The 23,597-nt window shown below is 57.8% G+C and overlaps 7 protein-coding genes across 7 annotated transcripts; 4 read left to right on the plus strand and 3 right to left on the minus strand.

Annotated features, from left to right (window-relative positions):
• Positions 1-931: 931 nt before the first annotated feature.
• Positions 932-5,295, plus strand: BO95DRAFT_325259 (P-loop containing nucleoside triphosphate hydrolase protein; the record flags this gene model as incomplete). The annotated part of the gene is made up of 4 exons (XM_025581839.1): positions 932-1,071; positions 1,154-1,528; positions 1,623-1,820; positions 1,944-5,295. Coding segments are annotated over 4 exons (4,065 nt in total), but the record flags the coding sequence as incomplete, so codon positions are not given.
• Positions 5,296-6,339: 1,044 nt separating this feature from the next.
• Positions 6,340-7,635, minus strand: BO95DRAFT_507129 (isopenicillin N synthase family dioxygenase; the record flags this gene model as incomplete). Its single annotated transcript, XM_025591232.1, has 3 exons — positions 7,423-7,635; positions 7,176-7,343; positions 6,340-7,032 (listed from the first exon to the last, which is right to left on the minus strand). Exons 1-3 carry the CDS (start codon positions 7,582-7,584, stop codon positions 6,340-6,342), a joined length of 1,023 nt encoding a protein of 340 aa, XP_025437788.1. The 5' UTR covers positions 7,585-7,635.
• Positions 7,636-8,396: 761 nt separating this feature from the next.
• On the minus strand, positions 8,397-9,522 carry BO95DRAFT_435951 (uncharacterized protein; the record flags this gene model as incomplete). The annotated part of the gene is made up of 5 exons (XM_025585205.1): positions 8,397-8,692; positions 8,750-8,804; positions 8,872-8,996; positions 9,078-9,197; positions 9,276-9,522. 5 exons carry the CDS (start codon positions 9,520-9,522, stop codon positions 8,397-8,399), a joined length of 843 nt encoding a protein of 280 aa, XP_025437789.1.
• Positions 9,523-10,693: 1,171 nt separating this feature from the next.
• BO95DRAFT_507133 (acetyl-CoA synthetase-like protein) lies at positions 10,694-14,322 on the plus strand (the record flags this gene model as incomplete). Its single annotated transcript, XM_025591233.1, has 2 exons — positions 10,694-14,170; positions 14,254-14,322. 2 exons carry the CDS (start codon positions 10,694-10,696, stop codon positions 14,320-14,322), a joined length of 3,546 nt encoding a protein of 1,181 aa, XP_025437790.1.
• A 285-nt stretch (positions 14,323-14,607) lies between these two features.
• On the minus strand, positions 14,608-15,519 carry BO95DRAFT_456766 (uncharacterized protein; the record flags this gene model as incomplete). Its single annotated transcript, XM_025588432.1, has 1 exon — positions 14,608-15,519. The coding sequence occupies one exon, from the start codon at positions 15,517-15,519 to the stop codon at positions 14,608-14,610; it is 912 nt and encodes a 303-aa protein (XP_025437791.1).
• A 1,697-nt stretch (positions 15,520-17,216) lies between these two features.
• BO95DRAFT_373618 (uncharacterized protein) lies at positions 17,217-17,759 on the plus strand (the record flags this gene model as incomplete). The annotated part of the gene is made up of 3 exons (XM_025583060.1): positions 17,217-17,375; positions 17,440-17,481; positions 17,559-17,759. Coding segments are annotated over 3 exons (402 nt in total), but the record flags the coding sequence as incomplete, so codon positions are not given.
• Positions 17,760-18,139: 380 nt separating this feature from the next.
• Positions 18,140-23,405, plus strand: BO95DRAFT_423121 (P-loop containing nucleoside triphosphate hydrolase protein). Its single transcript, XM_025584615.1, has 10 exons — positions 18,140-18,372; positions 18,466-18,991; positions 19,039-19,265; positions 19,348-19,624; positions 19,706-19,939; positions 20,002-20,711; positions 20,778-21,294; positions 21,360-21,471; positions 21,528-21,715; positions 21,772-23,405. The coding sequence occupies exons 1-10, from the start codon at positions 18,160-18,162 to the stop codon at positions 23,151-23,153; spliced, it is 4,386 nt and encodes a 1,461-aa protein (XP_025437793.1). The 5' UTR covers positions 18,140-18,159; the 3' UTR covers positions 23,154-23,405.
• Positions 23,406-23,597: the final 192 nt, after the last annotated feature.

The raw sequence follows: 23,597 nt of genomic DNA on the forward strand, positions 1-23,597 counted from the left end.
ACCTCTCAGTTAATGTTAATGTCAGCCATCGTGCAGTATACTGAGAAAAAATACCAAGGGTCAGATAGATAACGTGGATCAAACACGGGTGCGGGGCGGAGAACTCCTGGGATTCAGGGTCTTGCGACAGCCCACCTTCTCGCTCAGAGGACATGGGTCAAGTCTTCGAGAAACCGAGAAAAGGCAAGGCATCCGGCTAGGGAAATCGGTCCTATTGTACACTACGCCAGACCTTAGAGGCTGAAGCCTAAGAGCATCGAATACTACCCACCGTGGACTGGTTTGTTGAAAGCTTGATCGGCTGTCAAGCAGCAAGCAAGTATTGGCAGTGGTGCGCATCAATCATGACCGTTGCCCTGCGCGTGTTCATGACGACCACGTCTCAACTAATCGTCTCTTTCATCGTCAACTCGGCGATTGTCGCTCTGACTCTACTGGCCCGCCTGGAATCCGCGGGTTCGGCTGCGCATGCACCACGGGGCACTCTATACAAAGATCCAGATGGACAAGCTACGCCCTCTTCCGCTGCGCGGTACACTACCATAATGCCCAAGACATATCTGTGCTTCTTCGCTTTGGTTGGAGCTGTTGTGTCGACGGGGATGACTTTCTACACAGCATTGACAACACGTCTGTCACTGCACGGGTCGGTCCTCACGTATCTGCATTCGATGCCATGGGTATGATGGTTTTCTGTTCAGCTCACGCGGCTTGTAATAAAGGAGTCTAGCTAACTGGTTTCATGCTGCTGGAGATCTTGATCTTGGGACAATGCATCTCTCTCGTTCACGCCAAGCACCCACGGCAGACCTTCCGGACAGGGATTTATATCGGCCTCTCCGCCAGCCTGCTACTGTTCAACCTGAGTCCAAGATTGCTTGCGCTGAGTGCCAGATATGATCCCCAGCAAGTGATTTCCAAATGTCTCCGGACGCAATGGATTGACCTCAGCGTGCAAATGGCGCTCGGCTCTGCCGTCATCCTGAGCTCCCTGTCCATGCACCGGCGGCCCGCCGTATACCGGAATGGTAGCATTGTCGACGGTCAATTCACCGTCTCACTCCTCCAAAGGTCGGGCCTACGATGTCATTCCTCTCTTTGCTGCTTCACGATGATTAGAAAACTGTGCCTAATTCTAAGCGAGGGAATATAGATACACATTCTCCTGGATCAACGCCCTACTCGACCATCCGCGCGACGGCGCGCAAATCGGGTTTCATGACCTGGCGGTCGTCGACCAGAAGAATCGGTCCCAACCCCTGACGTCTCACTTTGAGTCGTCTGCGGCTAAGGATCTCGCCGCGCCGCTGTGGCTGCAGCTCTATCGCGCCCATCGTCGCGTCTTCTGGTGGCAGTGGTTCCTGGTCGCCGTGCAGAACGTGGTCGCCTACGCCCCCCAGTTCTGCCTCTTCCACATTCTCCGGATCCTTGAGGGCCAGGGAGATGTCTCTCGTGTCACGACAGAATTGCTCATGTGGGCAATTGCCATGGGGCTTTCGCGGGTAGTGTTGGTGTTTGTGGATACTCGGTATGCTCCTCTCTCTGTCCCCTAGGGGATGAAGATGGATGATCTTGGAGTCAGAGAAGAAATTGAAACTTACGAGTGACGTGAGCGCCTCCAGACTCAATTGGGCCACGGGATCGCTGCTAGAGATTCCCTTGCGATCGCAGCTGTCTGCCTTGATCTTTCTGAAGTCTCTACGCCTGAAGGACATCAGGACCCCGAATGAGGAAAGTGAGAACGAATCGACGGAGACGGTCGGGGTAGGAAAGGCGCCCAAGGCCGAAGAGGATGCAGAGCATGTTGACCTAACGGGGCTGTTGTCCGATGATGAGGGCACAGAAATTGACACCGAGCCGGTTCCCTTGCGCGAGATGTCCTCCGATGCCCAATCCCGCGCGGCGACGACCCGGCCCCAGCCTAAACCCCGGCCCCGGCTGAGCGCGGAGCAGGGCATTGTCAACCTGCTCGGGGTGGACGCGACGCGGGTAGTGGAGTTCGTTGCCCGGACGTACATCTTCCTGGGCATTGGGATCAGCTTGCTGGTGGCAGGGACTGCGCTGGTGCGGCTGATCGGCTGGATCCCCTTCGTGCTGGGCCTACTGGCGCCCGTCGTGCTCATGCCGCTGAACCTGCTCGCCTCGCGCGCCTACGGGCAAGCTCAAGCAGGGCTAATGGTTCAGAGAGACGCCAAAGTGACCGCGGCCAGCGAAACGCTGCAGGGAATCCGGCAGATCAAGTGCGCGGCCAGCGAGCAGCAGTGGCAGGCCCGCTTGATGGCCATTCGCGCGCGCGAGTTGCACCACCAGCGCCGCGTCTTCCTCTGGACAATCATCCTGCGCCTGTTCTGGATCTCCTCGCCGATCTTACTCTCTGTCATTGCCCTGGCCGCGTACGCATGGCTCCACGGCTCCCTCGCCCCCTCCGTGGCCTTCACGGCGCTCGCCGTCTTCGGCAACCTCGAGGTCGCCCTCTCGGTCATCCCTTTCGCGCTGACCCAGGGTTTCGACGCCGCCGTCAGCTGCCGGCGAATCGAGCGTCTGCTGCGCCAGACAGAGCAGCCCAGGGCGGTGCTGCCCGCAGAGAAAGGGGAGATTGTGATTGAGCGGGCTACGATTGCGTGGCCGGCCGAGCAGCCGCCGCACGACGGTGGCCCGTCCCCGCGCAAAGATGCGAATCAGCACTTCCAGCTGCGGGAAGTGAATGCAGTCTTCCCTAAGGGCGAGCTAAGTCTGATCCAGGGGAAAAGTGGATCGGGGAAGAGCCTGCTCCTGGCTGCCATTGTTAACGAGGCGGAGATCCGCGCCGGAAAGGTGTATGTTCCATCCAGCCCGCCGGGGCAAGCCCTCACTAAGGCAGATGACTGGGTGCTTGATGCCTTGCTCGCTTACCTGCCGCAGCCGCCGTGGATTGAGAACGCCACGGTCCGCGAGAATATCCTTTTCGGCTTGCCCATGAATCCTGCCCGGTACGAAGAGACCCTCCGGGCGGCAGCGCTGGTCCAAGATCTGCAGCAGATGGAGCGGTCCGATCTCACTGAGGTCGGCGTCCAGGGCATCAATCTGAGCGGAGGCCAGCGATGGCGGCTCGGGTTGGCGAGAGCCTTGTACTCGCGGGCGGGGATGTTAGTGCTGGATGACATCTTCAGTGCGGTCGACGTGGGCGTCGCGCAGGTCCTGCTGGAGAGGGGTCTCCGAGGACCCCTGGGACAAGGTCGGACCATTCTCTTGGTGACCCACCATGAAGCCCTTTGCCTGCCCCATGCCTCGTACGTACTTCGTATCCGGGACAGCGGTCAATGCCATGGAGCCAGAGTCCCGTCTCCCCAGATCGATCTTCTGAGTCCACGGGAGACTCATCATCCCGGCCACGCAGTCGGGGTGCCCGCCGTAGCTCCAGAGGAGGCGCTAAGATACGAAAATATGATGCACTTTGAGAATTCCTGCGGAGATGCTGAGGGCAAGCTTGGTCCCACTGGAACGTCTCCTTGGATTCGCGACGAGTTCCGCGAGCGTGGCTCGGTGAAGTGGCGCGTCTATAGCCAGTACATTGCGCACTCAGGGGGTACGCTGGTCTGGGTACTGGCCATTCTGGTCGTCATTGCCTCCCAACTGGCCCTGTTTGGCCGCGGGTGGTGGATGAAGGTCTGGACGCAGTTCAACGAGAGGCTCGGCTCCCCAGCCATCCAGCTGGGCCCACCGGATCTGCGGCTGAACTACTATCTCACCATCTACGTGGTGATCTCGCTGTCGGCCAGCCTGCTCGAGGCCGGCAAGTGCGGGTTTGTCTATGTGGCGGCCCTCAACGCCTCCCACCGCTTGTTTCACTCGATGCTCGATGCGATCCTACACGCGCCGCTGCGGTGGCTGAACACGGTGCCCACCGGCCAGATCCTCAACCGGCTGACGGCGGACTTTGCCCTGGTCGACTCGCGTGTCCCCGGAGACACGCACACGCTGCTGTCGGCAGCTACCGCGCTGGCGATCATCTGTATCTCCGGGGTGCTGGTGTCCGCGTGGGTGATTGTGCTGGAGCTGGCGCTGGTTGGCGGGTGTTTGTTATATGTGCGCCGGTTCCTGCCCGCGGCCCGCGACGTCAAGCGCCTCGAGGCCACGGCCAAGTCGCCGATTTTCGAGCTACACCGGTCCTGTCTGGCGGGGCTGGGAACCCTGCGCGCGTTCGGGGTGGCCGGGCGATACGCGGAGCGCATGTTGTGGCTGATCGACAACCAGGCACGTACGCACTGGGCATTTGCGCTAATCACGCAGTGGGCGGCCTGGCGCATTGGGATCATTGGCGCATTGTTCGGCTTCCTGATTGTCGTGGCAGTGGCCGCCAAGCACGTCGACGCCCCGTTGGCCGGGTTCATCCTCACCGTGAGCCTGGAGTACAGCAAGATGCTGGAGGACCTGATGCGCCGCGTCATCAGCCTGCAGCTCAACATGAGCTCCACGGAGCGGGTGGTTGAATTTGCCAGCATCGAGACGGAGAATCACCTCGAAGGGCGCTCTACAGCCCCCGACTGGCCAGCCACGGGGGCGATCGCCATCCACAACCTCTCCATCAGATACGCTAACGAACTGCCCTGGGTGCTGCGCGACATCAACCTCCAGATAGGCCCGCGCATGCACGTGGGCGTGATCGGTCGCACGGGGGCCGGCAAGTCGACGCTGGCGCTGGCTCTGCTTCGGGTTCTGGAGGCCGGCGGTGGCGGCGGAGGCCATATCACGATCGATGGCATCGACATCGCCTCTGTGCCCCTGACAACCCTGCGCTCGCGCATTGCGCTGGTCCCGCAGGACCCTGTGCTCTACTCGGGCACCGTGCGCAGTAATCTCGACCCGTTCGGCCACTACAGCGACGGGGAGCTGCACGCCGCGCTGCAGCGCGTGCACTTCTCCCTGGGCCCCGCGCGCGAAGATGCTGCCGCATCGGCGGCACTGCTCAACCATCCCATCTCCCCGGGCGGAGCCAACCTGTCCCAAGGCCAGCGACAGATCCTGTGTCTGGCGCGGGCGCTGATCACACAGACCCGGATCGTGGTGCTGGACGAGGCAACCAGCGCGATCGACCCGGCTACGGACGCGCTGATTCAACGGGGGATCCGTGACGCCTTCACGGAGCGCACGCTGATCGTGATCGCCCACCGGCTGGCCACCGTCGTCGACTTTGACCGCGTGGTGGTGCTCTCCCAGGGGATGGTCGAGGAGTATGGTCCGCCACGGACGCTGTACCAGGCGCATGGCCCATTCCATCACTTCGTGCAAGAGTCAAGGGATTGTGAGGAATTGAAGCGGGCGATGAATGTCTGAACCATCTCTGGGTGGCGGAGAACCATCGTGCTTACATCCATCCCTTCACAATAAAGCTTGCTCATTTGGTTTCTCTAACATTCGAACATCTAATAATTTGACAACAAATGCTCAGTTGCTTTTAAGAGTCGAAGATGGTATAAACTTATATACTCGATTGATTGATTTTGCCACTCTCAAAGAATACCAAGATCTTTTTTCTCAGACCTCATACCTTCATACCTTTAGAATTGTTGAACGTCAAGTAGCCCTGGGAAAAAGACGCGGAATACAATGGAATATATCTCTGATACATATCTTACTCTTCGGCTTGAAGTAACGAACAACGGATTTTATATATCCCCAGAAAAGATGGGTTAGCTGTATTTGTGCATTCCATCTCATCCCCTTTACCAAAAATATGTTTGCGGGTAGTTCTGCGTTTGTCTGGACTTCAATAACAATTTTCTTACTAGAATATCTTGAAAATTTGAGATTTGTCTTGAGGAACTGCTGCGCTGCTGTTCGGCTGAAGGCTTTGCACGATGAACTCAACCTCAACTGTTGAGGTCAAGGGGACTTGGAGGCCGTCGAGGATGCAGGTGCCTACGGTTCCCGTACACTGGAGGGGTTCGGGAATCAATCAGTCTGTCTCTGGTGGAGATGCGAAGGCAAAGACGGAAAGGGAGGAATGGAGAGATAGGATACCGCAGCCGAGGATGGTGATGGTTAATTTGGGCATCGTTGGGGGAACATTCGTGCAAGACGGTCGGATGCGCACGAGTGAATCATGACAGGCGTGTAGGAGTGGATACGTGATTATACTGAAGCTGGAGCCACTCGCAATATATTCCAAGCGGCAACCAGCACTGTCCGAGTTGATGTTTATGCTGTATGTACAATGCAGGTACAGCAGGTTCCCATTTCACATTGCCTGTACTGTACAACTGTGGGTCTGGTATTTCAAGATACGAGATCAGGTACGGGCACCGAAGAACACCAGCCCACATCGCAACCCTAACAACACTCGAGGCGAATGCCCGGTCGTCACCCACGATAGGCCTGGGCAACCCGAAAGCGATGATACTCCAATGCTGACATCTCCTCATACAAGGCGGGTGTCTCCGGTGCGAGAAACTGAGGGAGCGGCGCGACCGAGACCTCGCGGTCGGCCTTGACGAAAAACGCGTTGGAGAAGCGCTGCGGGACCAGCCCCTGCTGCAGCGTCTTCAGATGCGGCGCGAGCTCGACCCGATGCACAGCGGCCGGCAGTCGACCATTGGTCCAGCGCTGCAGCGTCTCACTGATGCTGACGATCATCTCCGCCGGCGCCCCCTCCGGTCCCTGGGCCACGGGGAGGAACGCCTCCTTGTGTCCGGCCGCCGTGCTGGCGCGGTCCTCCATCTCGAGCCCCCCCGTGCCATCCTGAAACAGGCAGGTGATGACCCCCAAGTCGGTGTGCGGCCATATGCGGTTGACGACTCCGCGTCGCAGCTCCTCGACCTCGATGGCCGGGTAGTGGTTCAAACGGAGCTCGCTCGCCGTGTGCGTACAACGTTCGCGAAAGGCCCCGGCGGGCAGCTCCAGCGCCTGCTCGAGCGCCGCGAGCACCACTGAGCTGACCGCCGCGCAGTTGCGGTAGTACCGCTCCAGGAACTCCTGAAAGCCCGGCAGACAACGCTCATCTGGCCACCGGTTAGGCCATGCTCTGTCGTCGGGGGATCCGAGGTCAAAATGCTCCTACCATGTAGTGGGTTTTGTCATCAGCATCAACGAAAATAAGGTGTTGGGCAAGAGAGAAAAGCCAGGAGAGAGAGGGGGGAGGGGGGGCAGCGCGGAGGATGGACAGGATAAAGAACGGAAAAAAGACACCATAATCTCACCCGCGCATCGAATAGCTCTTCGTCAATGTTCGTCTCGCCGAGCCCCGCGCGGTAAAGCTTGGAGGTCCTCTCCGCGCCCACGCAACTCCAGCCCCGCTGAGGCTCAGGGCCTGCGGGATGCGCGAGTCGCACTTTTTCCGAGCTAGGCAGAGCGAAGAATTTCCGCGTCTACCAAAGCGAAAAAGGGCAGATGGCTCTGTTAGTGGAGATGTTTCTCAGCTCTGTTCTCCAAGGAGTGTCTACGAACCCAGTCGAAGAGAGCGCCAACATCCTCGTCCGAGAGGCCATGGTGGACCAGCTTCACAAAGCCGAACTGTGTGAGTTCCCGCAGCAGCGCTTGAGCAAACGCCTCTTGCTGCGCGACTGAGCCACGTGTATAGGCGGAGAGATCGAGCGATTGACCGGACATGGTGTTGAATAGAGTCAGAAAATGACAAGAAATGAAAAAGATGGCGTGAGGGGATCGGGTGACCGGCGAGGAAGGAGAATCTGGCTGACCCTTATACTATTCGGGGCAGCCAGGTGTCTGCAAAGTCTGGCGGCATCAGCTCATTTCCGACGCACTCCTTCACATCGGAACCAACTCAAGAGGGGGACGGCATAGTGGGCCGGACATGACGACGGGACGAGACTAGGTTTGTAATCCTGCGATTGGTTTCTGGGTAAAAATCGCGTGAGACCGTGGTCTCTCGTATCATCCACGAAGCACAGGGGCCGGCTTCCCCTCCTTTCCGCAGTATATTGATCCATCCAGTGAGTAGAGATGCGGACCCACTGGTGATACAAGCCCCTTTATTCTGCGGCCCTCGGTTTGGATCTGATTGTTTTATGTGCTGATGGATGCCACCAATGCAACTCGGGCACTCGGGCTATTCACCGAAGTGGGGTTCTCATCAATGAACCAGTATTATTTCAGGCTCTCAATTCCTCCTATCTGCGATAGCACTACGTGTAGACAATCCCCGAAATCAGGGACAGAAGACCGTCCATAATACTTCTGATTGGGTTTCAATGAACGGCACCTCATGGTGCAATCCCCGTGGATTTCGAGCTCCGTTTTATTGGAAGAGCCTACAGCAATAGCGCAGTCACATCCAAGCTACGCACACCCCTTTGCTACCCACTTTCGCTCCCTACTCACAAAACAAAAGACACGGGCGTGTTAGAAAGGATGAATCCAAGATCTAGCCAGACCGAGATTGACACCAATAAAGCACACCCTTAGGGGATCGCGCTCAAATCCTCCAGAGTATGCAAATGATCCCCCAAGACGACATCCACCTTCGACCCATCCGGCTTGATAGGAGCTTCAGCCACTCCACCGTAGAACTGCAGCCGCTTGGGCCGCAGCCAGGTCTGGAGGCTGTCCCAGTTAACGCAGCGCCGCTGGGCGGGGGGGCGCCGAATGCGTCGGTGCTCCTCTTCCGGCCACCAGTACAGCGATCCCACCGACAGGTCCGCCCGGCACATGGCCCCGTCGCGAAGAGCAATCAAGCAGTGATCTGAGACACCCCCGACTGGATGTCAGTAGAGCCCATCGTACAGTCTCCGGTAAGTGGGAGTGAAACACTTACCCAGGTGGTCCATCATCTCGGGCTTCTCGACTTTCCATTCGCGCTTAATCCAATCCTACCACCCCCCTTATGGTTACCCGATATCCGTGAGAGGAAAGACAGGGTAACAGCAGGGAACGTACCAAGCAATGAATCTCATGGTAGACCCGCAGGATCGCCATATACCCGCCATGCTCCATGCGCAAGGAGTTGGGGTTCAACGCGTTGACACTCCGGAGGTCTTCCTCCGAGGCCCGGAAGATCTCGTCTGGAAGAATAAGGTGCGAGTTAGGGCTGGCGCTTGGACTTGTGCGGTCCTACCCGCACAGCATCGCCGGTGGTCACTTACGGATTTTGAGCTCCTCCCATGCACGATTCAATTCCGGGGAACCCAGTTCCCCAGCGAAGGGATTGGGGGCGTCGTAATCCACCGGGGTGGAGACCCAGCTCAGCGAGGCACTGGCGGGGGCTAGAGCTCGGATGGTTATTTTCGGTGGGCGTTTCTCACCCCTCTCAGGGGACATCGCTGGCAGGGCTCATCACTTACAGTAAGGGACCCGAGGGCAGTAGCCTTTCATGGTGAGGATCTTGTTGACCACGAACAGGAAGAAGAAGATGTTGCCGAGCAGTACGAGAGAGTTCAGCATGCCGGGAAGCATGGCCCAGAGGAGATGGCTGCGGGGCTGGTGATGCGCCATGACGGGGGGGGTCTCGTCCCCCGGCGGACACGAGGAGGCCTCTGCCTCTTCCTGGTCCTCTGTGCCTTTCAACAGAGATTCCTCGTCTGGATGCATAGTGCTGTGCTGGAATGGCGAGTGAGAGCAATGGGCAGAAGGGTGAATGGGTGGATGATTCGATGGTCCTGGGAGGGTGTTGGGGGTTAAGGGCTAGCAGGAGTCTAGGGATCTGTGGGTTGTTGAGATCCTCGGACCGCTTGCTACCAAGCCATTTGGCCCCAGGGCGGGGCCTGCTACCTCTCTTCAGTCCTGCAGATTGTGCAGGGAAAGCAGGATTCAGACCACACCATATGCTAAAGCCCCCAGGTAGATTGGGCTGTAACATGAGCATTGGACGGCTGTTCTGTTCAAGGATATTTTAATACTGTACTGTATGTAGCGTGTATTGAAACAAGTTATACAAGATCAAGTTTCAATACGGTATGATTCAGTATGGTAACAATAGTGAGGGACAGTCCTGTACGGTATCGGTATGCAGGGACTCGGGACCAGCCTGTTTATCAAATCCCTGATTCAACCTAGACGGAAGAAGTGAATGATTGCTTGTTGTCTGATAAGCTTTGACAGCCCTGCCATTGGTCGCTTGGCACAGCCTCGGAGCAAGATGGCTCCAGCGTGGCTAACTTAGTACATACCTAAATAATACCTAAATTACCTAGCAGTTACCGTAGTATTATTAAGTTGAAGATTGGCCACGCCTCACCCCGTCCGTGCGTCGTGACAATTTATCGATCGAATTATCCAGTACTTATCTACCAGTGATGACCTCGATCTCTCTCTACGCGGGGTATCGTGACATATGCGGGATTCACTAACAATCCATCAGTATAGCCTTGAGTCTACCGGTAACCTATCACTTGCTAGTATTCTTATCCATATGAGTGACCCTGGTTGTTGAAAGAAGCAGGGTAGTATTACTACGTATAGCATACAATATCTGAGAGGAGGCCAATTGGCGGGAACAACTTCCCTTCGAGCAGACACGAATTTCCGCGTCTTGTGGCACAGTGGGTGGTATCGACAGGTTTCACCTCTTTAGTCCAGCACGCCATCCGGCTAAGTGACTCGGCTGGCTGAAAGACACAGCGCATGCGATCATACTTCGTGAATCCTGCAATCAGCTTCGAAGATAGACAGTCCGCTATCAGTCAGTCTCATACTCGCGGTCAATCTCTTCGTGTTATTACGAGTCGTCGCAGAGAGCCCATTCCAAGCACCACACGCCAACATGGGGGACTACCAATCACACTTGCCTTCCTGGACTACCATTTTGAACCCTCCTATCAGTCATGATTACTGTGCACATGACCTGATCGGTGCGCAGTGCCGTGCCCATCCCGACGCGCCAGCCATCAGCTCCTGGGATGGCGAGATGACGTACGGGGAGTTAAATGCCCTCTCGACACGCTTGGCGAACTACCTGATTGCGTATGGGGTACAGGCCGAGGTCCTGGTCCCGATACTCTTTGCCAAGTCCCAATGGATGATTGTGGCTCTCTTGGGTGTGCTCAAGGCGGGCGGAGGCGTGATTCTCCTGGCGGCCTCCACCCCGGAGCACAGGCTGCGGCAGGTGCTAGACCAAGCCCAGTCGCCGATTGTCCTGGCTTCTGCTCCCTGCGTGGCAGTCTCTGGCCATCTCCTCCGTGGCGCTCACGTTGTGGTGGTTGACCATGACTTTTTGGCCCAGTGCTCTTCGTCCTCCGGTAGCGGCGAGGGAGCCCCGGAGGTATCAGTATCACCATTGGGCTCAGGCTCAACGGCGAGATGTGGCCCCCATAACGTTGCCTACGTCGCCTTCACCTCAGGATCAACAGGCGCCCCCAAGGGAGCAGTGGTGGAGCATCGGAGCCTCTGCACCAGTGCGCTAGAATTCATCAAAACGGTGCAACTCGACCCCCGCGTGCGGATGTTTCAGTTCAGTGCCTATTCCTTCGACATCGCCGTCCTGGAGATTGTCTTCACCTTGCTCTGTGGCGGGTGCATTTGCGTCCCTTCAGAGGACGAGCGGATGAATGCGCCTGTGGCGAGCATGGTCCGGATGCGCGTGACCCACGCCTTTTTCACACAGTCCCTCTTGCCTTCGCTCGATCTACATCAGGTTCCCACACTGCGCGTGGTCCTGACTGGTGGGGAAACTCCCAAAGAGCACACTGTCCGGCAACTGGCTCAGTCCTTCGAAGTGTACGGAGTGTACGGGCCCTGCGAATGCGCTGTGGTTGCCGCCGTCGTGCGCGGCGCGCACTCCGAAACGGATTTGGGCGCCCCGTCGGGCTGCCGGCTGTGGATCGTCGATCGAGACAACCCCAACCGGCTGTGCGGTAGCGGTGAGACGGGCGAGCTCGTCATTGAGGGCAGCATCGTGGGCCGCGGATACCTGGCCGACCGGGCGCGCTCGCGGGAGTTCTTCATCGCGCCCCCGGCGTGGATGCGTGCCCTGAACGTCGATCCGGTCGGTCGGCTGTACCGCACGGGCGACATGGCCCGATATGACGAGCAGGGGAAGCTGTGGTTTCGAGGCCGCCAGGATAGTCAGGTCAAGGTCAACGGGCAGCGGCTTGAATTAGGGGAAGTCGAGGCTCGGCTGCAGGCGGAACTGCAGTGTTTGCGAGAGGATGTTTTCTGTGTCCTCGCTATGTTAATCGCTGGGCATACCGGCGGCGGAGGGTCCGGGGAGAAGCGTGGCCCTGTCCTGATGGCGGTCATCGGGGTTCATGACGAGCCTTCTCTCGGATATCTAGACTGGGACCGGGGCTCACGGCCGGCGGTGTTGCAGACCTCACCCACCGAGCAGAGACGGTTTGACGCCATGGTGGTCGCCATGCGTTCCCGATTGCGCGCTTCACTTCCAGCGTATGCCATTCCGTCCTTGTACATCCCCATACGCAGCGTGCCAGTCACTGTCAATGGCAAGACGGATCGCGAGCGACTGCTAGCCATCCTCGCACAACTTCCCGCCAGCGAGGCGAGACGTTTCACGGGCCCCTCTTCAACCGATGCCCGAGCCCTAACTTTGACCGGTCCTGAGCAACAGCTCCGCGACGCATGGGCTGCCGTTCTTAGAACCGTGGAAATTGGACCGAAGGATAATTTCTTCAGTCTAGGCGGCAGCTCGATCCTCGCCATGGAGCTGGTCTCCGAGGCTGGCAAGCGAGGACTCCATCTGACGGTGAACCAGGTCCTCCTGCACCCTCTCTTAGCAGATATGGCAGCCGCAGCGGTCTCTGATTCTTTTGCCGAGCCCCAGACCAGTGTGGCGCACGACTTGCCTGCCCTCTCTCTTCTCCTGGATTCTGAGCGGGAGGTTTTGCTCCACAAGGCCAGCAATGACTGTCAGGTGCCTGTCGCTGAAGTGGAGGATATCTATCCCGCCACCGCACAGCAGATCTTTTCCATCCACGCCGGAATCACTTCGCGGTCCTTCCAAATGCAGGCCGTGTACGCGCTCCCCGCCATGCTGGACGAGGAGCGCTTCGCCCGCGCGTGGGATCGGCTGGCCCAAACTCATGAGATCCTGCGGACTCACATGATTCGCCATCCCTCGGGGTCGGGCTATGTCCAGGTGGTTGTGAAGACCGGAGCTGGCCTCGCTTGGCGCCGGGGGACATCCCTCCAACATTACCTGGAGGAAGAGCACGAACACATCGTCGGAACAGGCGACCCGCTCTTCCGACTAGGGATCGTGAAGGATGGGCAAACTCAGGGCAAATACCTGGTAATGACGGTGAATCATGCGGGCTACGACGCCTGGTCGCTGTCGCAGCTGTTCCTGGCGCTGCGACAAGCGTATGTATCTGACGGGTGCCCCCCTCCTTCACCCCCAGGGCTCAAGTACAAGACCTTCATTCGGCAGATCGTGGCAATGGATCGCGACGCCGCCACCCGATTTTGGACGCACCATCTGAAGGGGGTGGATACGCGACCTTTTCCCCCTGTCGCTATGGACAAAAGTCAGCCCGTGAATTGTGACACCCTTCTTACACGGCTGGTCCGACTCGATGGCCAGTCCCCCGGGCCAATGGCGTTATCCACCTTGGTCAACGCCGCCTGGGCCGTTACCTTCGCGGAGATTCTGCACTGCCCCGACATCATCCTGGGCGTCTTCGGCCACGGGCGCTGCGCCGATCTGCCCGGGGTCGGGGATCTGATCGCACCCACCATGACCGCATACCCGCTGCGCATCCGTGTCCTCCCGGGGCAGACCGTTGGGACCCTGTGCCGTCAAATCCAAGCCGATACGGCCGCGATCACCGCATATGAGCAGTTCCACTTCCGCAACATCGCCCGGATCAGCCCAGAGATCATGGATCTCTGCATGAGCGCCGTGCGATTGAACCTCTTGCCCAAGCTGGAGGTTGCGGCTCCATCGTCGACGGCGGGGACGACAGCCCAGAGCGCACTACCCCTACCCTTACTCTGGGGCCAGCTAGCCGTGAATTTGCCATTCCGGCTGAGCTGCACGCTAGGTCCGCCGGGCGTGCAGATCGAAGCGATCTTCGACCCGGCCGTCGTTGCGATCCCCACTGTCGAGGAGGTCCTCCGGAAATTCGAGTGCGCGTTGCTACAATTGCACCTCGCGCCGATGGCGGCGGCGGGCGAGAGCCCGCGCGTCGACGAGATCTGCTTGGATGGCTGGGCCTCGTTGCCTGCGTCCGCGCTCACCGAGTCCATTACCGCCGCGTCGGAGGAGGCTAAGAGGCAGATGTTGGTAAGTTATTGACTCAGAACTTCGTATTTCGATTAGAATTTCTCTGTGCATCGCGCGACACAATGAGCTAACCGCATCCACAGGAAACCAAACCGCAGGATTTGGACCTTCACCCTGACGAGTCGCGACTTTTTATGGTCCCGCGGTGGTGAGTGCTGGGCTTCACCGTAATCTCTCGCGCGCATGCTATGCTATACTATGTCTTACAAAATGTCGACCCAGATATGTACCTGTAGTATCTGTGGGGCTCGTGATCTTGACATGCTTGGGAATGGTGTACTCCATAGGTTACGGTCACAAGCCACAACTGCTGAACCTGTACGGTTGAGTTCACGGTACCCCAATAAATACATTCCAGACTCGAGATAATTGCGGGAAGTGATACAGACCGCCTGCATATATTCAAATAAATTATGAATTGCCTGCCATCTCACAGTCTAAGAGGACATCGCACTATTCCAGTCCCGGAGCAGGGGCACGAGCTGACCACAGTAGCTCCGCTCGGCCTTGATGTAGCGGCTGCCGTGATTCCCAAACGACCAGGCGATGGCGTTCATCGTCTCCTCGTCGTAGGACGGCGTGCCAGTGAAAAACCGGTCCAGACGCGGGTCGATGTGCAGGCACCTGGCGAGCTCGAGCTTCAGCGCGTAGAAGGCCACACGCTTGATGTCCCCGGTGCCATAGTCCATCGTCACAGCGAAGGTAAAGCCCTGCGGATTCATTGAGAGACGCATCTGCTCGACCTCGTCGGGCTCCAGCGCCCCGGCCGGATGGGCGAGCTGCACGTAGCGATCGGCCTGCTCCAGCTTCAAGGGCCCGGGGGCCCGAAAGTAGATGTTCACTGTGTGGGAGGTGTAGTCGGCCGCCACATGCCGAACCCGCTCGAGCCCGAGGCTGTGGAAAACGGGCCCATGTCGACGGATGGACTCGGGCACTGGTTCGACGGCGAGGATGTCGTCGATGGGCCGCATTTCCCCCAGGTACACCCACGCTTTGGCCAGCCCTCGCTGCGCGTCGAAGTCGCACGACTGCTCCGGGGTGCCATCGTACAGGCGACTCCAGGCGGTGACCAGGGCTCCCAGCGGGTGGTCCGCGGCGAGGAGGCCAGCCTTGACGGCGGCGGCTACCGTGTCCGTGACGCGGCGCTCGTAGAAGCGATAATTCAAGGCGTCTCCCGGTCGGTTGGTCGTGCGCCACAGGACGGCTCCTCGCTGGAAACTCGTCGCAAAGGCCTCCAGGCTTGCCCGGGTGTGGGATTCCGAATATGGGGCGTGGATAATCGCGCAAGTGCGTTCAATATCCTCGAGGAACCGCGCCGCATCGAATTCGTCTTGCTTGGGCAGGTGCATTTTGTTTTTGTTCTCTTTCTTTTTGAGCTTGTGACCAGATCATAGCTGGTAGGCTCTTTTCTTTGAATCGCGCTGGTCGAATTTATCTAGGACGGGGTCTACCACTGCTTCGAAACACTGACGAGAGCACGCGATTACTACCTGCAACTCTTTTCTCAGTCCTATCATTTACAGTATTCCTACCTGTCTAGCTTGTCACCTTGATAGGTTCAAATTGTTATTTTCATTCAATAAGTATAATAATCTTTCAGAATTACCCGGCCCAAAGCCGCTCAACATACACAGCAATCCTACATACCCGAGCCTGTGCAGTACTGTTACGGGGGGTATTATTAGGTGCGTAACGTGATATAACCTATATAACGTACCAGCTGTAATATAAAGTAGGTCAGACTACGTGGCATTGCCTCCGCAGCGGGACTCCGGCCATGCTCCGTCGGGGGATCGACCCGTGTGCAATTGCCCACTCCCTGCACGCACGACCCTTTCCGGCGATCATCACGAATCTTAGCAATCCCATTGGCATCCGAGCTCCCTTATCACCCATCCTACAGTGCTTTTCGGAGTGTGTTTCATCTTCCAGGGTCGCCACTTGCTAGCTAGTGCATTAGTGCTGATGCCAACCACACCATCAATGCGACCTCCCGAATACGTACTGTACACACAGTACGGTACGGTACACTCTTCGGTATATTCTCTGTAATGAAAGGGTACTAGGTATTCTAGGTATTTGGGTTCACGATACCGTCCCCACAGGCGTACAGTACCAGTCATGCACGCGCAATTCCAATACCCATTGCAGTCTGTTCTAAGATCACTGGTTGTTTCCATATGGTTAGTTCATCTGTCGTGAAGATGGCGGATCTCAATTCTCCGCGGTCACTCATCTCCGAGCCTTGATACTGTACTCCTGTTGCTCCGGTGGGTCGAGTGCTTCTGCCGCCCACCTCCCACCCATCCCAGAGCAAGAAAATGCACCGTGGATATCCACCACAAGCGAGAGAAACAGACGCACAATGAACGAAACCGAGCTTACGGACTTCAAAAGCCACCAGCGGTCGCTTCGGGCATCGTCTGCTCGTCCAGGACGGACAGCCCCATGGATGCAGAACGTGCTGTTTCTGGTCTTGCACCTTGCGCTGGCCACCACATGGATTATTACACTCTTCTATCACAACCGCTTGTCCGTGTTCTTTGATCCGCCGGTGCATCCCAGTCGGCCGTGGAAAGGGTCGGGCTTCAACTTCGAGCATTGCCCGGCCATGTCGCATGATGACCCCCTACCAGACGCCCATCATGGTGCTGATACCGGGGGAGCCGGCGAGGCGTCCGGCTTACAAGAATTCGAGTTCGGTGAGTGTCGCCTCACCCACCCCGGGCGTGGCTCACTTGTCACTTCCCAACAACTGAGAAATTGGCGGTAGCATCTGCCTCGGAGGCAGTCGAATACGTGCCGTATCGGTTTGAACAGAGTCGATGGACCGGAGAACCCAGCGAGGACACAAGTCCCTATGAAGGGCCCCCTACCGGCGCGGTGAATCTGCAGTGGCGGCACTTGGTGGATGGTGAGCTACCATAGGAAGCACTCTGACCCCCCCCCCCCCCCCTCCCCCGGTTCCATACACCGCATGGTTAGCTGACCCCGACGACCTCCATGCATTTCAGTTGGGATTCTGGCACTGAACCCGGAGCAGGAGGCCTCGCTCCTCGAGCCCACCATGCCGGCAACGGTCAACGATTCCACCGCTCTCATCCAGCTCGATGTCTTCCATCAATTGCACTGTCTGAACTCCATCCGGAAATATGTCTTCCAGCCCGTCGACTGGCGGAACGACAACACGACCGACCAGGCGGCGGTGAAATACATTGTGCACATCAGTAAGCCGGGCGTATCTCGCGATCTCGAGTGCATCCATCCAGCTGACCTCCTCTCCAGATCACTGCATTGAGTACTTGCGGCAGGTAGGTATTGCATTCATCCGTGTTTCCTCGGCAAATGAAAGCAATCACTTATTTCTTGGCCCACCTTCGCGGACCAGGCTCTCATGTGCCACAGCGACCTCTCGGTGATTGTGCATTCCCCGCGCGTGCCACCCCCGGGGCCCGAGTATCCCATCTGGAAGGCCAACTTCTCCACCCAGCATACTTGTCGGAACTTTTGGAAGATTCGCGAGTGGGCCAAGCAGTACAATACATCGGGGTTTGAGATTGAAAGATGGCATGATGCGGAATTTGCGTGACTCGGGTGAAGCCCTGAATGAGTCATTGAGCGTATAACCAAGCGGTGAGGATTTCGGTTCAGTCAAAATCGTGGGGAAACTTTACATGGGTGTGAGGATGTGGAGGACCTCGGATGTGGTGATTGATACTTAGTACTTAGTTGGGAAGTGAATCAACAGTACTTAAGCAAGTACAAGTATATATAATACCCGGTATTAAGTTACCAAGCCGCAGTCGGCAATTACGGAGAACTCATGCTTGTTTAATCGTCTTATCATCCTTATCCTCCTAGTCTTACAGTAATTTTCCTGGTTGTAATCTTATATGATGTCCCTCCTTCCCCCCCTAATGCCATCGTGCCATTAATTTTCTCTCTCCTCCTCCTCCTCCTCCTCCTCCTCCTACCCCTCTCTCCCCTTCATGGCCTACAATTGTCGCAGTAATGACCAGAGATTCGGTCCTTCGCTTTCCGACTGTCTCGTTCATTTCGACTTCACCCTCTTATTTGAACAGAGCATCCTTGGACTGGTTCCTTCAATCCTGCTGATTCTCCTGGCACCGCCTCGCCTGGTCCAATTACTCCGATGTCCGAGGAAGGCCCCCATCACTCACCCTCTGGTGTACAGCAAAGTAGTAAGCAAGAAAAAGAAAACCCAATTATAAAGACAATTTCCCATCCTCCCACGACCCCCCTCGAACTCTGAATAACCCGTCGCCTAATTTTAGACGGTCGCGATTGTCCTCCTGGGCCTCCGAGTGGCATTGTTGGCGCTGTGGAGCATTCGACCCGCCACCTCAGCGTCCATTGCATCGGCTGCCGTGTCGTTGTTGGGAAGCAGCCTCGTCCTCGCACTCTCCACCCTGGAGCATACACGCTCAGAGCGTCCCTCCTCGCTCCTCTGCATCTATCTCCTGCTCGACAGTTTGTTTAATGCAACCCAGCTTCGAAGTCTATACCTCCGACGGCACTTGACCGCCGTCTCGAGTGTCGCCTCCGTTGCTCTGGGGGCCGAGGTCCTGCTGCTCGTTCTTGAGACTGTTGACAAGCGCGCCTGTCTCTACGATGCTTTTCGCAGCAGGTATCCCCCGGAGTCCACGAGTGGGATCATCAATCGTAGCTTTTTCTGGTGGTTGAGCCCGTTGTTCGTTCGCGGCTATCGCAGGAACCTGTCCCTCGGCGACCTCGATCGCGTGGATCAGGAGCTGTCGGCTGGGCCGTTACATGAGCGCATGCAGGTCGCGTGGGCGAAACGTATGTCCTGGATCCACCACGAGAGGTGAGGCTGACCCCACCGCTAGATCGATCCGAGCGCCGCTTCTCCTTGGTGATCGCCCTCTTCTATTGCCTCAAATGGCCGCTTCTTCTGACGGTTTTCCCCCGACTGTGTCTCATTGGCTTCACGTATGCCCAGCCCTTTCTCATCACTCGGGTGATCAGCTATGTCAGCGATGCGGACTCAACGCGGGATAAGAGTGACGGCTACGGGCTGATTGCAGCCACCGGCTTGATTTACCTGGGAATTGCGGTACAGTCCATTACCACCCCTATCACCCGACGTGCTGGGGGGACGCGCGTGTATTGACAGTCATCCATCCGTCCATCCATAGCTCTCGACGGCGCATTACCAACACCGCCTTTATCGCATGATTACCATGTTTCGTGGTGCCATGGTCTCGCAGATCTACGCCAAAACCCTGGCTCTCGCGCGGGCTCCGGATGAGTCCGCCGCTGTTACCCTCATGAGCACGGACGTGGACCGGATCGCATTCAGCCTACGCCAGATCGCTGAGGTCTGGGCGCGCACGGTGGAGCTGGCGATTGGATTGTGGCTGCTGGAGCGCCAAGTCGGGTGGATCTGCATTGGTCCCACAATCGCCGTAGTGGGTACGTACGATACCAGTGCCCCCGCTTCCTTTTTCTTCACGTTGCCATGATCCCTGCATTCTAAGCCTTTGTCCTTCTCAGGCGCGTTCTATGCATCGTTGCACGTGGCCAAGAAGATCGGTCCCGCCCAAAAGACATGGGTGGGCGCGGTGCAACGCCGGGTCGCGCTGACTTCCTCCCTCCTCGGAAGCATGAAGAGCATCAGAATGATGGGTCTGTCCGAGCGCATGGCCCAAACCATCCACGGCCAGCGGCTTCGCGAGCTACATCTTGGGGCGAGCTTTCGGGTGTTTGGCATCTGGCGTAACACTATCTGTTGGTCTCACCCTCTTCTCACCAGGATCCTGCGAGAGGGTATCACTAACACCAGTAACTAGCGATGATCCCGGTGGAGATCGGACCATTTCTGGTCTTTCTGATCTATACCGTTCAGTCCCAGCGGCTGACTACCGACAAAGCGTTTGGAACCTTGGCCATCATCTCCTTGCTGACGGACCCAGCGAGAGAGCTTCTTTCCTCCTACCCAACCTTGGTCTCGGCAATGGGTTGCATCGATCGAATCCACACCTATCTATCCGCCGCAGACAAACCCAATGGCGAAGCTGGTGCAACAATCCATGAACTAGGGAAATCTGGGCTTGTCCTGCAAAGCCTGCCCGCAAAGTCCATCGATCGGCCCATCGTCGCCTTCCACGAGGCCGACATACGACCGGCGCCAGAATCCGAGGCTGTTCTGCACAAGGTCAACTGGCAAGTCCTCCCCGGTTCGTTTAGCTTCGTTGTCGGTCCTGTCGGGTCGGGCAAAAGCACCCTCCTGAAAGCAATCTTGGGCGAAGCTGTCTCCACCCCTGGCAGCATCCAGATCAACAGCCGAGATATCGCATACTGTAGCCAGTCACCATGGCTGCAGAACCTCGTGTTTCGAGACGCTATCACCGGCCCCGGGGCCGCCTTGGATGAGGGCTGGTACGCCACTATACTGGAGGCCTGTCTTCTGGATGTCGACATCAAGCGCCTGCCGCAGATGGACACTACTCTGCTCGGCAGCCGGGGTGTGACCCTGAGTGGCGGTCAGAAGCAGCGCGTGGTAGGTGGATACCCATGTGCGGTGACCTTCGGATGCGATCCCCTGTATTGATAGTGCCCCTCCTAGGCCCTCGCTCGCGCACTCTACAGCCGACGGTCCGTTCTATTGCTGGACGATGTCTTGAGCGCACTCGATGCGAAGACGGAGTTGCAGATCGTGCAGAATCTGTTCGGGCCAGAGGGGTTGCTGCGACGCAATGCGTCCACGGTCGTTCTGGTGACCCATGCCGTCCGACATCTGCATCTGGCCGATCATGTCATTGCCTTGGACCGATCGGGCCACATTGCACATCAGGGACCCTGGACGGACTTCACCCGCGGGGAAGGACCGGAACTGCTGCACGAGGCTGCGAGCGCAGATGTTGGGTTGCAGAATGAGTCTGAGGAAGTTCCTGCGCCAAGCAAGCAAAGCAAACCGCTGCCGAAGGCGCTCCGGGGACCGAGCGCGACCGATGTAAGTGACTTGAGTCGGCGGACCGGGGATCTCGCGGTGTATAAATACTACGCCCGCTCGTTTGGGTGGAAGCTCTCTTCTATGATGCTGGTCATGGTGGCGCTCGTTGCCGTCACGACCTACCTTCCACGTATGTGCCGGGGCTCCTGGTGCTATTTTTGACCTTGCGAGCATCGCGGCTAATTGACATGGCAGAGATCTGGCTGGAAATGTACACGACTGGCGCAGTTGGTCGTGTCGGGGTATTTTGTGCGGTCTACGCGGTGATCGCATCTAGCTGCCTTACGGCATTCTACGTGTCTATGAGGTCAGGATACCCAGCGCCATCTAGAGCCCAGTGGCTGATTCCCATTCACCTCCTAGGATTGTGTTTATCTACCTCATTCCCAAGTCAGGTGGCAATCTACATCAAACCCTCATCGACACCGTGACGCACGCTACCCAGTCGTATTTCGACACCGTCGATAGCGGGGTCATACTCAACCTATTTAGCCAGGACATGTCCTTGGTCGACGCCATGCTGCCAGCCTCAATGATCATCACTCTACAAGGTCGGTGCTATCTGCGAGTCCAACCAAAGGGGAGTGCCGTCTAACCATGAATCCAGCCCTGGCCAATGGACTGGCCCAGATCGGCCTCATAGCGGCAGGCTCCAGCTACATGGCCTTGACCATTCCGGGGCTCATCTGCCTCGTGTACCTCTTGCAAAACATTTACCTACGCACCTCGCGCCAGATGCGGTTCCTCGACCTCGAAGCCAAAAGCCCCCTGTACACGCACTTTATGGAGACGCTCGAGGGGCTGATGACGATCCGGGCGTTCGGCTGGCAGCACGCGTTCACGATGCGCAGCAACCACCTGCTCGACGAGTCCCAGAAACCGTACTACCTGCTCTACTGCATCCAGCGATGGCTTGACCTGGTGTTGCAGCTGCTCATCGGGACCCTCGCCGTGATTCTGGTCACTCTGGCCGTCACGCTGCGCACGTCCAGCTCGGGCGGGCAGATCGGGCTCGCGCTGAACAGCATCCTCGGCTTCAACGCCACCTTCCAGATGCTCTTCACCTTCTGGACCACCTTGGAGACCTCCCTCGGGGCAATCGCCCGGATCAAGTCTACCGCGCAGCTCACCCCGCAGGAGACCGACGGGGACGCGACCGCCCCACCGACCACCTGGCCGCGCCACGGGGAGATCGTCTTCCAACAGGTAAACGCCGCCTGGACCGCCGACCCGAAAGCCCCACCCTCCCTCCAAGAGGTCACCTTCAGCGTCCCCGCGGGCACAAAACTCGGGGTGTGCGGACGCACCGGCAGCGGGAAAAGCACGCTCCTCGCCGCCCTCCTGCGCCTGCTCGACCTCGACGCAGGACAGATCCTCATCGACGGGCTCGACATCCGGTCCGTGCCGCGAGCCTGCCTCCGCGACCGGATCATCACCATCCCGCAGGAGCCGTTTTTCGTGTCTGGCTCCGTCCGCGAGAACATGACGCTCACCCTGCCTGGTGGCGGGGTGGCACCACCGGGCAGCAGCAACCACCCTGAGGCTTACTCCGACCAACAAATCCAATCCGCACTCACCTTGACCGACCTCTGGGCCACTGTCGCCGAGAAGGCCGGACACAGCACAGCCCAGGATCACAATCACAACCCGCTGGACGCGGCGATGCAGGACCTCGCGCTCTCCCCGGGCCAGCAGCAGCTCTTCTGCCTGGCGCGCGCGCTCCTGCGCAAGGACACGGCGCGGATCGTCGTGCTGGACGAGGCGACGAGCGCGGTGGATGGGGCGGCGGATCGGCGGGTGCAGGCGGTGCTGCGCCGGGAGTTTGCGGGGCATACGGTGGTCATGGTGGCGCATCGGGTGGAGACGCTGGTGGAGGCGGATCTGGTGGCTGTGCTGGATCGGGGGAAGGTGGTGGAGGTCGATGCGCCGGGGCGGCTGTTGGCGAGGGAGGGGTCGGTGTTTGCGGAGTTGAGGCGGTGCGGGTTGTAGGGTGGCTGCTTTGCTTTCTATGGGAAGCATTGTATCGAGCAGAAGAGAGAAGAGAACAGGAGGGGAATATCGAGAGAAAAGGGAGTTGCTGAGTGACTTACAATGCGTAACTGCACTTCTGTTGACGAGGCCTACATCTCATGCGTGCTATGTATTGTCTCGGTATTCAATCCTTGAACACCTTGGGCTTACCCTACGCTATATACACGATCCCAGCAGGTACTTATCGAGACTTACAGACTGCCTAGCAATACCAGATTAGTTTGAAATCAGCTCGTATTGGCTTTAGGCAGGTCGGTGGCCATTTAGAACGGTCGACTTATTTCCCTTGATCTAATCAATATTCATTTCAAAGAGTGAATATCCCAGCATCACGGAAAGATCAAGGACTGCAGTTTGCTCGCCCTAGTAGCCTAAGCATCCCAGCTTATCCAGTAAGTTGCC

Source organism: Aspergillus brunneoviolaceus (assembly GCF_003184695.1).
Source record: "Aspergillus brunneoviolaceus CBS 621.78 unplaced genomic scaffold BO95scaffold_82, whole genome shotgun sequence".
NCBI lineage: Eukaryota > Fungi > Ascomycota > Eurotiomycetes > Eurotiales > Aspergillaceae > Aspergillus > Aspergillus brunneoviolaceus.

Bases quoted from the DNA above. Each gene is read 5' to 3' on its own strand.
- BO95DRAFT_423121 (XM_025584615.1), top strand. From the start codon at position 18,160: ATGGCCTACAATTGTCGCAGTAATGACCAGAGATTCGGTCCTTCGCTT. The intron at 18,373-18,465 runs GTAAGCAAGAAA...GCCTAATTTTAG, and splicing joins CTCTGGTGTACAGCAAAGTA to ACGGTCGCGATTGTCCTCCT. The intron at 19,266-19,347 runs GTACAGTCCATT...GTCCATCCATAG, and splicing joins TGATTTACCTGGGAATTGCG to CTCTCGACGGCGCATTACCA.